Source organism: Pongo abelii, chromosome 23 (genome assembly GCF_028885655.2).
Source record: "Pongo abelii isolate AG06213 chromosome 23, NHGRI_mPonAbe1-v2.0_pri, whole genome shotgun sequence".
NCBI classification, from domain to species: domain Eukaryota; kingdom Metazoa; phylum Chordata; class Mammalia; order Primates; family Hominidae; genus Pongo; species Pongo abelii.
This window is the reverse complement of record NC_085929.1, coordinates 25,557,476-25,570,158: the sequence shown is the minus strand read 5'-3', so window position 1 is coordinate 25,570,158 and position 12,683 is coordinate 25,557,476. Positions and strand designations below refer to the sequence as shown.

General features: G+C 54.4%; 1 gene segment (V, D, J or C); it reads left to right on the top strand.

The window, feature by feature from the left end:
- The first annotated feature begins 10,343 nt into the window (after positions 1–10,343).
- On the top strand, positions 10,344–12,483 carry LOC112128535 (immunoglobulin lambda constant 1-like). The segment is given in 3 exon segments: positions 10,344–10,427; positions 10,833–10,959; positions 12,155–12,483. Coding segments are annotated over 3 exon segments (528 nt in total).
- The last annotated feature ends 200 nt before the right edge of the window (positions 12,484–12,683 follow it).

Genomic DNA, 12,683 nt, shown 5'->3' with positions numbered 1-12,683 from the left:
AGAAGGGCAGGCAGGCGTGTGGACTCTGCTGAGCAAATGCCTTCCAGGGGCAGTGGTCTGGCTTCCTGCACCATAGCTTCAGGTGGGGGATGGGGAGGGGGAGTTAGGGGCCCCAGGGAAGAGTCTTTGTATGAACCTGTGTCACAGCATTTGGTATTCGGTGGAGGGACCCAGCTGACCATTTTAGATGAGTCTCTTCTTCCCTTTCCTTCCCTGTTCTCGCCAAGTTGGTGACAATTTTATTCTGATTTCGATCTTTCTCTGTGACTTGCCACAGCCTGTGGTCAGGGTTTCCTGTGGGACCTCGGTCCTGGGAGGCTGATCTCTCCCCTCCCTATTCAGACCCCTGTATGCCTCAGCTGGTCACTGAGACACCTTCATCTCCTCTGACCCCAGAGGCAGGGAGCTCCAAGACAAGGCCACACTGGTGTGTCTCATGAGTGACTTCTACCCGAGAGCCATGACAGAGGCCTGGAAGGTAGATGGACTCACCATCACCCAGGGTGTGGAGACCACCACGCCCTCCAAACAGAGCAACAAGTATGCGGCCAGCAGCTACCTAAGACTGGCACCCGACAGTGGAAGTCCCACAACCTCTACAGCTGCCAGATCACGCACGAAAGGAACACTGTGGAGAAGACAGTGGCCCCTGCAGAATGTTCTTAGGTCCCCAACCCTCACCTACCCACGGGGGCCTAGAGCTGCAGGATCAGGGCATGTGTCTCCCCTCCCACTCCAAGTCATCCAGCCCTTCTCCCTGCACCCAGTAAACCCTTAATAAATATCCTCATTGTCAACCAGAAATCCTGCTGCCTGTCTTCATTTCTTACCTCATATTTAATATGCAAACTCCTTGAATTCTAAGTGGGGAAGAGGAAAATCCAGGTGCCCAGTTTATTGGGTGAGAAGTCCATGGTGGTGCCATCACCAGGAACTTGTGGAAAGGTCTGGGAATGGAAACTCACAGGTGAATTTCACAGATTTTCACAATACAGGTTGGCTAAGTAAAGACACTTACAAGTCCTGCAATAGGGAAACAGGAAGTCCAGAAACCTGCTCAATGTCCCAGCCAACTTAGTGAGCCCTAGGATGCTCTGCAAGATACTGGTGTTCACGTCACTACCTCTGGAACCTGGGGTGAGGCTGGGGCACACAGGTGATCAGTTGTGATCAGAGGGCTTAGGGTGAGGTTCAAAGTTAACCAGCACATGGCTGAGATCTCAACCATGAAGTTCCCAATTCTAAAGTCAGGCTCTGGGGTGGAGTAAGTGTGTGCTTGGTGTGTGGCTGAGCCTGTGATGGTCAGCTTATGTGAGGGGAGGACTCCTGTGGACTGAGATAAATGAGCAAAGACACTGTCCCAGGCACAGAACGGGCATCCCATGGTTGTCAGGGACAGTCTGTGTCAGAGTCTCATTCTGGACTAGAGTCAAGGCTGGGTCACACAAGGTCAGCACAGGGTGAACATGACCTTGGGGCTATCTATAGGCAAAGTCAGGCTTTCACGGGATCTCAACTGCCCCAAACACCCCCATCCCACCAGGCCCCACTCCCTCCATCACTCACGTTGTTCCGTCCCCTCACCCCCTGCACCATGGTGCACCTGCAGCCTCACTCAGAGACACCCTCATCCCAGGGTCCCTGACAGTGGGCAATTTGGTCCTTGAAGGCCTTGACAGCCTCAGTTAATCCATAGTGCCTGGGCTGGGACCCCCACTGTTTCTGGTTAATCAGGGACATGGCAGCAGCTGCTGGGTGGCCAGCCAGGGCAGGGACAGAGCTGCAAGGCCTGGGGACTTTTTCCACAATGATGCAGAAAGAGAGGGGCCCCTTTGGAGCTCAGTCCCAGCCACCCCTGCCCCAAATCACAGCCATGAGCTAAATTGAATTTCAGGCACCCAGAGTCCCTCAGCCTCTGTTTGACCCATTTCACAGCTATGAAAATTCAAGCCCATGGGAGACACTGTCCCAAGCTTCACCCTCTCTATAAGTTGTACATTTTTATGATGATCTCTGAACACAAAAATAGGGAGACAGAAGAATAGTAATGACTCCAAGGTTCCCATCAGCCAGTCCGCAGCATCATCCATTTTCAGATAATGCGGACCCACCCACAGCAGAATAACTAAACTACTCCTTCAGGCAAGGGTGTGAAGCAAATGCTAGTCATCACACACTTAACTGGAGAGAATATCAAGGATTTCTTGACATCAAAAATAGTTAATGAGGGTCTTATCAAATGTCTTGTGAATATCATTGTGTCTATTTTTAGTTGACTTTGTGGTGCTGTTGCATATTCGTGGTTTAATTTCATTTCTATGTGGATTCAATACTTGATATTATTATTGGTGAATGTGTTTTTAGACCCATTCCATCTGCAGGTGTCTCTCAAATGGCTCTGGCTTTCCCTGGCAAGGCAGGAGCTGCAGGAGCAGAGAGCTGGTCCCGGGACCTCCCACAGTCGGGATGCAGCCGCCACCTCCCTGAGCAGGAACCCAGTGCTTCCCTCAACCTCTCTTTTCCTGAAAAATGGTTCTAGCATCAAGAGGCTCAAGGGGGTTCAGGCTGGACATTGGCATAATCGCTTCCCAGGACATGTGGCTACTTCCAGCAAAGCCAACCATGTTGTGTTGTCATTCTTTTAGTGACATTAGCTGCATTTGATGATCAATAACTTCGTGCCTCAGATGAGAAGGAAGGCAGAGAGTCGAGACTTCGGTTCACCTCCTTCTCATGAGGGCTTCCAGAAAGGAGGGCACAGCAGCTGCACTGTGCGCTCAGGAGTGTGCTTCATGCTTTGGGAAAAAGAAAAAATGTACATTCTTCCCTTTTGTTCACCACTTTGATAACTGATGATCTGGTGCCTGGCCATCCTCCAGGGCACACAGCACAATGTAGTACCGGAGTGAGCTATAGCATCTGAGGACATCTGACATGTGGGCTCTGCTGCGGTTATATTGAATTGCAATGACAATGCGGCTACAAAACATAAACACTTACCCACTGGGCGCCTCCTCAGGTGGCATCTGATTTTCTCCCATTGCCCCAGGAGCTTCCGTGGCTCCTGATTTCTCGGAGGATGAGAGGTTCTGTCTCATCATGTCCCTTTCCTGCCCCAGGCCTGGGATCCCGCACTGACCTCACTTCCCTTAGCAGAAGGTGATATTTGGAGACCACACTCGGGAGCTCCTTTATGTCCCCCACATTTGAATAAGACAATGGCAGCCACTACCCCACCTCACCCACCAAAACGAGACCAGGTTGAGGGGTGCAGGAGATCCTTCCATTTTACCCTGGAGAATGGGGCTGGCATTTCCAGTGGGGACCAGCCAGGCCTCACTGGCCAGGCCCATCCCAACTAGGAAAAGCCTAGGAAAGGCTGGGCTGAGGCTCCTGGAGTCACAGCTAGGTTCATGGGAAGCTTCCCAGGACACTGCACTCTAGGGTAACCAGCTTCTTCCTGGAGGGAGAGGGCACTCTCTGCATTACCCCAGGGTGTCACCAAGCAGTCAGTGTTGAGTCAGCTCCACCAGGGAGACCATTTATCCCTGACCATGGAAGTTCACTCCTAGTGACACAATGCCCTCCAATAAACTCATCACCATGGCTGCATGATAGTTGGTGGGAAAACCAAATCCATTGTCCTCCAGGAATCAGGATTTCTAGGGATCCTGCTGGTCACAGGATGTCACCTGTCCCCTTCTCTCTGTGGGGGTGAGTGTGGCAGCCATGTGAACTGTCTCATGAGCAGATGCCACCGGGGGCTGTGGCCTCAGCTTCCTCCATCACAGCTGCAGCGGGGGTTGGGGGTAGAGGCATCCAGGGAGGGTTTTTGTATGAGCCTGTGTCACAGCATTGGGTGTTTGGTGAGGGGACCGAGCTGGCTGTCCTAGGTGAGTCTCTTCCCCCTCCTTCCCTGGTCTCCCCAAGGTACTGAGAAATTTTCTGCTGCTTTTGTTCTTTTCTGTATCTTGTGTTGACCTGTGGTGACGCTTTCTCTCTGGAGCCTAGGCCCTGGTCAAGGACCTCTCCCCTCCGTGTTTAGACCCTACCTCCGTGGGTCACCAACAGAGGTAGGGCACTAGACTGGATGACCTACTGAGACTCAAATGTCTGTCTGTCTGCCAGGGCCAGGCTGCTTCCCTAAAACTTGCTCAGTTCTGGCCTCCCCGACCTGGGCTTCTGTCTGCCTAACAAAGTTTGTGCAAGGGAAACTGAGGCCCCATCTCATGAGGGAGAGGGAACAAGGGGCTCGAAGGAGTGACCACCTGGTAGACTTTAGAAGGAACTGAAACCCTCAAAGCCAAGATTGGGGAATGAAAACTCAAAGTCTCAGGGCCCAGTCCCCCAGACTGTGGGACTCTGGATCCAGGCTGGGAACAAGGTAGGAGGTGCAGGGGCCTCTCCAGGTTTCTGTGGGCTCCCAAGGAGAGAGCCCTGAGCTGGTCTGGGACCCATGAAGCCGTGTCAGGAGGGAGGGGAAGCCTCTGGACATGAAGGAGCCAGGTGAAGGGTCACGAAAGGCCATGGCGTTCGGGGAGGTGGCTGATGGGTCTCTGTGGGAGGCACCCCTAGAAGCAGGAACCCCTGAGTTCACTGACACGCATATCCCAAGGCAGGAAAACTGTAGATTGGCCCTAAACACAGAGACACTCTAACACAGACTCCACAGACAAAAAACCCAGGACAGACAGACAGTGGGACTTGGGTGAGCAAAGGCCCTGACTCCACTGCAGAGGATCCAGGAGAGACGGATGTGGGTACAAACAGAGCCCTTAGGTGAGAGACCCACTCTCCCCCAACCCAGAGCAGCTGTGTCAGGTGAGAAAAGTTTCCAGAGTGAATCTGACATGAGGCTCACAGAGCTCAGAGAACACAGCCAGAGCCAGACCACGTCAGGATGACAGGGTGAGGCAGGGCCAGGCAATTGAAGTTTCACTGTCTGTACAAAAGCCCAAGTCCTTGGAAGATTTCCAAACAGGCGATGGGCAGGGGCCAAGCTCAGAGGTTTTCTGACAGAGTTCTTTTAGGAACATGATGTCACACCCTTCTGAGACAGTGTGGACCACATCTGAGACGTCCTGCACTGGTACTGGGGGGCCTGCACACTCCTCACACACTGAGGTCAGGGGCTCCACAGGTGGACACCAGGACTCTGACCTCCTGCCCCTCGTCCATTCTGCAGGTCCACTCAAGGCCACCCCCTCGGTCACTCTGTTCCTGCCATCCTCTGAGGAGCTTCAAGCCAACAAGGCCACACTGGCGTGTCTCATAAATGACTTCTACCCGGGAGCCATAGAAGGAAAATGGCCCCTCAGTCACCAAGGGCATAGAGACAACCACACCCTCCACACAGAGCAACAACAACTATGTGGCCAGCAGCTACCTGAGCCTGATGCCTGAGTAGTGGAAGTCCCACAGAAGCTACAGCTGCCAGGTCACACACGAAGAAAGTACCATGGAGAAGACAATGGCCCATGCAGAATGTTCTTAGGCCCCAAACCCTCACCCCACCCACAGGGGCCTGGAGCTGCAGGATCCCAGAGCAGAGGTGTTCCCTCCCACCCTAAGTCATCCAGTCCTTCTGCCAACACCCAATAAACCCTCAATAAATGTCCTCCTTGTCAATCAGAAAACATGCTGTCTCCTCATTTTTGTTTATCCACTTTCCATCCAAAATTTTTTTATCTCCAAAGATGAACAGAATCCTTTGGACTTGTGACAATGCAGCCTGGGAGCATCCTCATGTTTCTCTGAGGCATACTTTTTCCATCACCCTATCCACATAGAATGTTCCAGAACAAGGAAATAGTCTTCAGAAGGACACAGGCATCTTTATTCTTACCCACATCTCTGTTGTGCTTCCTGCTGCCCTGTAAGCACATCCACCTCTGGCTGCCCGGAGACACACCCTCCTTACATCCCTACGGCCCCAGGAGAACATCTCAGCTCCCTTCCTTGTTGCCCTTGGCCCTCACTGTCCACATGCCATCTTTCTCTCAAGGTGTTTGTCCATCCCCCTCCAAGGCCATGCGGTCACCCCACCTATATTTCCTCTCATCAAAGCCTAGAACATCTCCCCTTCTCCATGGGCACACTCTGTTCCCGTCATCCCAGGGACCCTGCCCTCTGCCCCCACAGGCCCTCCTTGTAACAATCACTGATGAGATGCTTACCCCCTGGACCCTAGTCACTCACCCACATCCCCCTCTGGGTGCCTCTCATCCTACATGTGTCACTGGATACCCCAGCTGTATTCAACATTTCTAGGGGACAAGAGTCGGCTCTGCTCCTCACTGACGCCACTACCAATGACTAATGTCCTGCTGTGCACAAGTTGTCAATTAACTGGTGAGTTCAAAGTCAAGAGTCAGATTCTGGGGTTATGCCAGGTGCTTGGGTGAAGCTGATTCATCTTCTGAAGAACTCAGCATGGGATCTGAGCTATAATACACACACACACGCACACACACACAATGCACACAAACATACATGTCCATGTTGGGCATCCTTCTGGGAGGATCAGGAAGGTAGAAGGGGCTGCAGTCAGGCCCAGGTCAGGACATGAGCAAAGAAAAGCTGAGACCTGCTGTCTCCAGGCTTTGGGACTAGGGGGTCGCCCCTGGATATGGGAAGGTGGGGCAGGGTTTTCTGTCCAGACCAAGAGTGAGACAGGAGATGTTGTTGACCAGATTCTGATCAGGGAGCAGCAGGCCACATCTCAGCGGTCAGGGGAGGCGCTTGCTGTGGGGAATACTGTTGGGGACTGCATGGTGCCAGGTGTGTGTCCCAGGTGTGAGCTCTTCAGGTGATGGGCCCAGACCAGGATGCAGGCCCAGGCTGTGTGTGTCCAGGCCCCACACTGCACGTGCCCATCCACTGTGGGTGCCCCCCGTGCTGGTGACACTCTGGAGCACAGGCTGTGTGTGTCACCCGTGCATGTAGGGGACTGCAGAGCACACACATGTGAGTGCGTGTGTAAGCCAGGGGAGCTGAAGGGGACAGCAGAGATCCCCCACACATAGAGCTCCTGGAGGAAACCACACTGCCAGTGAGGCCTATGACCTCCCTTGAGAAGCTCTCCTCTGGGCCATTGCAGCTCTAATCCAGCACACACGGCCTATAGGTAGGAAGCTGTCCCCATGGGATCAGGAAGGGGACTTGGGCAGTGACCTGTGAGCTGCTCCTTCAGGACTGCTGGGCCAAGGATGCTGGAGCTCAGGCCTTGCAGTGGGGTCTGTGTCCCTGTGGTCACCGTCATTCTTCCCACAACCCCCAATTCTCATTCCAAGTCCATCCCACCATGACCTTCAGTGCTGAGGATGTGGGGGGCATCAAGGAACCTCCCCACCATTCCCAACTTCTCAAAGGGGTCCCAGCTGCACCATATCAGTGGAGTCACCCAGCCGCTCACCTCGTCCTCCTCCCTGGCATTCCTGACACCAGCTGATCCAGGCCACCCAACTCCCCCTCAGAAATGCAATTACCTGGGAGACAATTCCACACACAGACCTGTCAACCCTTCCCATGACTGGGGTGGATGAACTCCTAAGCCCCCAAGGAAGTGATATTCAGGTCATTAGAAGGTGACCCCCTTCACCCCACCCATGGCTCACCCACCCATGAGAAAAGGGGGCTGGAACCTGGGCCTTGTGAGCAGCTGCAGGGGGTGGGGGGGGGCCTGGGTCGGGTGAATCAGGAGGGTTTGTGTGGAGGGCTATATCACAGTGTAATGTGTTCGGCAGTGGCACCAAGGTGACCGTCCTCGGTGAGTCCCCTTTTCTATTCCTTTGGGTCTAGGGTGAGATCTGGGGAGACTTTTCTGTCCTTTCTGTTCTCTCTAGGGCAGAGGTCTCAATCTCTCTGGGGTCTGCCACCATTGCCTTTTTTCCTGGCCCCAAATTCCTCCAGCCTGTCTCTTCTTAGGCACCTGGTGGGGCAAGATAGGAAGATCCCAGTGACCTCTTCTTGCTCCCTGCTCAGGCCTGAACCTGCCGCTGTCACTCAGGGGGCATTCTCCCCTTGGCTCTGGGATGTTCTGCTCCCTTGCACAGTCTCCAGTCCACAAAGACCAGCAGAGCAGGGGCTCAGGCTGGGGCACCAGGGCCGTGAGATAGGCGAAGAATGCTGGAAACAGTTCAGCTTCCTAGGGTTCTAGGTCCCAACTATGGGGCTGCTTTAAACACTAAGAAGGGAGGCCTTTGACTGGGGACTTGGGGAAACGAAGGGGGACAAGGATGGAGGAAGAATGTCCTGTGAGGTGGCCCGAGGGTGCTGGGTCCCTCCTCCTCCCCCAGGACAGGCAGGCTGCCATGGACAGGGTGGTTCTCAGGACACTCAGTCCAAGGTTAGAGCCTCCCCTTCCCAACAAAAAAGAGAGACCCCAAAGCAGATGCTGAAGGAGGCACTCCTGGTGGGCACAGGTGACAGGGACCTGTCAGGACAGACATTTGTCCTAGGACAGCCAGATCTCCTGATGACAGGGAGACCCCATTGAGCAGACACAGCACCAGGCTCAGAACAGAAAATATACCTCACATGCAAGCCCTCCATCTCCTGGACTCCCAGGGATCCGGCTCCCAGGACAGACACCCCCTCCCCACCAAGGGGCCTCTGTGGGAAAGTGGGGCAGAGACTTCAATGATGGTGCCAGGGGACATGTGGGGAAGAAACTCACTCATCAAAAGGGATGAGAACCTACAAACAGGACACAGACACCCTCGTGAACAGACCCAGAGGAGAGACCTGGCAGGGGATGTTCACACAGATACGTCCCCCAAGGAAAGACGAGGGCCCAGGGCTGAACCCAGCCAGCGTCGGGGAGCATAGGTGAGGTGAGAGCTGAGTGATAAGGAGGGGAGAATCTGGAGAGGAGGCTGGAGCAGAAGAGGCCTGATTCTCCTCAGTCCTCAGACGCTGAGGAGTTTCCCATCAGGAGGTAAGGGTCCCCACCACCGCCAAGTTGACCTCAGTACAGCAAGGGCCTGGCCTGAGGTCCCTATCCTGGGCCTTAGTCCTTCATCCACCTGAAAACTGAGGCCAGGGGCTCCCCAGGTGGACACCAGGACTCTGACCCCCTTCCCCTCATCCACCCCACAGGTCAGCCCAAGGCTACCCCCTCGGTCACTCTGTTCCCACCCTCCTCTGAGGAGCTTCAAGCCAACAAGGCCACACTGGTGTGTCTCATAAGTGACTTCTACCCGGGAGCCGTGACAGTGGCCTGGAAGGCAGATGGCAGCCCTGTCAAGACAGGAGTGGAGACCACCAAACCCTCCAAACAGAGCAACAACAAGTACGCAGCCAGCAGCTACCTGAGCTTGACATCTGAGCAGTGGAAGTCCCACAGAAGCTACAGCTGCCAGGTCACGCATGAAGGGAGCACCGTGGAGAAGACAGTGGCCCCTGCAGAATGCTCTTAGGCCCCCGACCCTCACCCCACCCACAGGGGCCTGGAGCTGCAGGATCCCAGGGGAGGGGTCTCTCTCCCCATCCCAAGTCATCCAGCCTTTCTCCCTACACTCAATAAACCCTCAATAAATATCCTCAGTCAACAAAAAAACCCTGGGTTTTGTGTTTTCTTTCTGTTTATACATTTTCTACCATAAATTGGTCCAACCTGCAAGATGAACAAAATTATTTTAGCCTTGTGGGAATGGAGTCTGGATTGTTTTTGAGGGGTAGTTCCACCATCACCTAGAAAGGCCCAGAGAATATTCCAGAACAGAGCCTTGGGCAGCAGGCCCCAGGAATGCCCCTTTCCCATACATGCTGTGTTTGTGTGGACATGTCCACCTCCAGTGGCCTGGGGGGACCACTCCTTGGTTCCCCATGGCCTCCAGAAGAATGAGTTCCTCATCCCCTGGACAGCCTCCCTCTCTCAAGGAGTCCTTCCTTCTTCAGTCCATGGGACCTTTGTCTCCCCTACTCCTTAGGGGCCCACCCTGTTCCTGACTCCCAGGACCCTGCTCTCTACCCCCACATTATCTCTGAAGCAAGCACAGACTGGACCCTGACCCTCTGGACCCAGGTCACTCACTCCACAGGCCAGCTGGGTACCCCTGGTCCCACATGTGTCACCAGTGTCCCAGTTATACTCAAGTCCCCTGGGGGATAAGGGTCAACTCTACTCTCTCTCACCCCTAAGTAACCAACCCAAAACTGACCACACCTCAAGTACCTAATTCCAATTATCCACGGATGGTCAGTGGAGCTGGGGAGGTCAAAGTCAATCATGAGATTCCAGAGTGGTGCCATAGATGTGCCTGTAAACCAATTAGTCTTTTTAAGAGCTGTATGTGTAATCTAAGAACCGGCCTGATGATTGTCCCAGGAGGTAGCACAGGATGGGGGACCTGGGCTATGAGACAAACACACATACACACATGTTCGCAAACATAAACACACATGAACACCTCGTAGGCACACAGGTATTCACAAACAAACATGCCTGCAAGCAAATACATACACACACACTCTCCTGTGCTGTTTAGAATCATTACCACATGGGCATCCCACTAGGGGCTGTGCTGGGCATCCAGGACCCTCCCAGAGGACTCGGTTCTCCATAGGGGACCAGCTCCACCTTCCCTGTGGCATAAACAGGCTTCTCACTTCTTCCATGGTGACAGTCTCCAAAGGAGCTGAGCCGGGACACATGGCTTCCTCCAGGACAGAGAGTAGCAGGGGACCCAGATGTGATGTGCAGACATACCTCCTCCTTCTCCCCTCTCCCTCTGGGGTGGAGGGATCCCTAACTTCCAGTAAAGTGTGCATCCATGCAAGGAGGGGCCATCCCCCTCACCCTCCTATCGGCCAGACCTGCTTCATGACAGGGCTGCTGGACCTGGGCGCCCGAGCAGCTGCAGTGGGGAATGGGTCGGGTGTGTCAGGAGGGGTTTGTGTGTGGGGCTGTGTCACTGTGTGCTGTGTTCGGAGGAGGCACCCACCTGACCGTCCTCGGTAAGTTTCCCCACTTCTCTCCTCTTTGAGATCCCAAGTGAAATATGGGAAGTTTTTCCCTTTCCTGTCTGTTGAAGGCTAAGGTCTAAGCCTGTCTGGATGTCTGGAATCTTTGCCCCTCCTCGCCTGGGCTCCTGGGTCAGTGTTGTAACCCATCCTCTCCTGGGGTCCTGTCCTCTTCTGTGGTTCTGTCCTCCATGCATCCCAGTTATGCGGCTGTGTTAAACACAGTGACAGGAGGCCTTTGACTGAGGACTTGGAGAGATGGGGGAGGAAAAGGGAGGAGGACAAAGATAGTGGAAGAATACCCCGTGAGAAGGTGGCCCCACAGCACTGGGTCGCATGCCATCCCCCAAGACAGGCAGGACACCACAGACAGGGTGGTGGGTCTCAGAAAACTCAGGCCCTAAACGTGGACGCTTACCAATTCCTCCACTGGAGGAAGACCCCAGAGCAGATGCCCAGGACAAGGACTCCTGGTAGGGATGGTGACTGGGACGGGTACCTGCTTGTCAGGGAAAACCCACTGGAGAGTCAGATCCCCCATATAACTTCTCACGACATGGAGACTCTTTCGAACAGACACAGCTCCACGTTCAGCTCAGGGAGTCAAAAAAAAAATGCCTCAAATGGAGGCCTTTGATCTACTGGAATCCAGACCCCGGGACTGACACCCTGTCTCACCAGGCAGCCCAGAGGGGTCTCTGCAGGGAGGTGGGGTGGGGGCTGCAATGATGGTGCCAGGGAGATGTGTGGGTAAGAAACCCACTCCCTGTGAGAGAGAAGAGCCTGAACCCAGGACCAACAGCTGCCCTGCATGAAGAGATGAGAACAAGGGGAACTGGTAGGAGATGTTCAGACAGACATTCCCAAGACAGACAAATACCCAGGGTGAGATGTGGTCCTGCACTCCATCCCATCCAGTGTGGAGCCAGCACAGGTGGGGGTCTATAGGTGATGGAACATATGAAAAAGAGACGGATCCAAGAGGGGGTCTGTGACTCCCCAAGAGTGGGGGGAACTCCCATCTGACAGTGAGTGTCTCCACTCACCGTTGACCTGACCTTAGTCCAGCAAGGGTCCAGCCTGAGGTCCCTGCCCTGGGCCTTAGTCCCATACCCACCTCAAGACTGAGGTCAGGGGCTCCCCAGGTGGACACCAGGACTCTGACCCCTGCCCCTCGTCCATCCCGCAGGTCAGCCCAAGGCTGCCCCCTTCGTCACTCTGTTCCCGCCCTCCTCTGAGGAGCTTCAAGCCAACAAGGCCACACTGGTGTGTCTCGTAAGTGACTTCTACTCGGGAGCCGTGACAGTGGCCTGGAAGGCAGATGGCAGCCCCGTCAAGGCGGGAGTGGAGACCACCAAACCCTCCAAACAGAGCAACAACAAGTACGCAGCCAACAGCTACCTGAGCCTGACGCCCGAGCAGTGGAAGTCCCACAGAAGCTACAGCTGCCAGGTCATGCACGAAGGGAGCGTGGAGAAGACAGTGGCCCCTACAGAATGCTCTTAGGCCCTTGACCATCACCCCACCCACAGGGGCCTGGAGCTGCAGGTTCCCAGGGGAGGGGTCTCTCTCCCCATCCCAAGTCATCCAGCTCTTCTCAATAAATATCCTCATTGTCAATGAGAAATCCTGCTCCCTCTCTTCTTTTCTTATCTCACATATAATTTGAGGCCTCCCCTGGGTTCTCAGTGTTGGGTTGGGGGAATCCTAGCACCCAG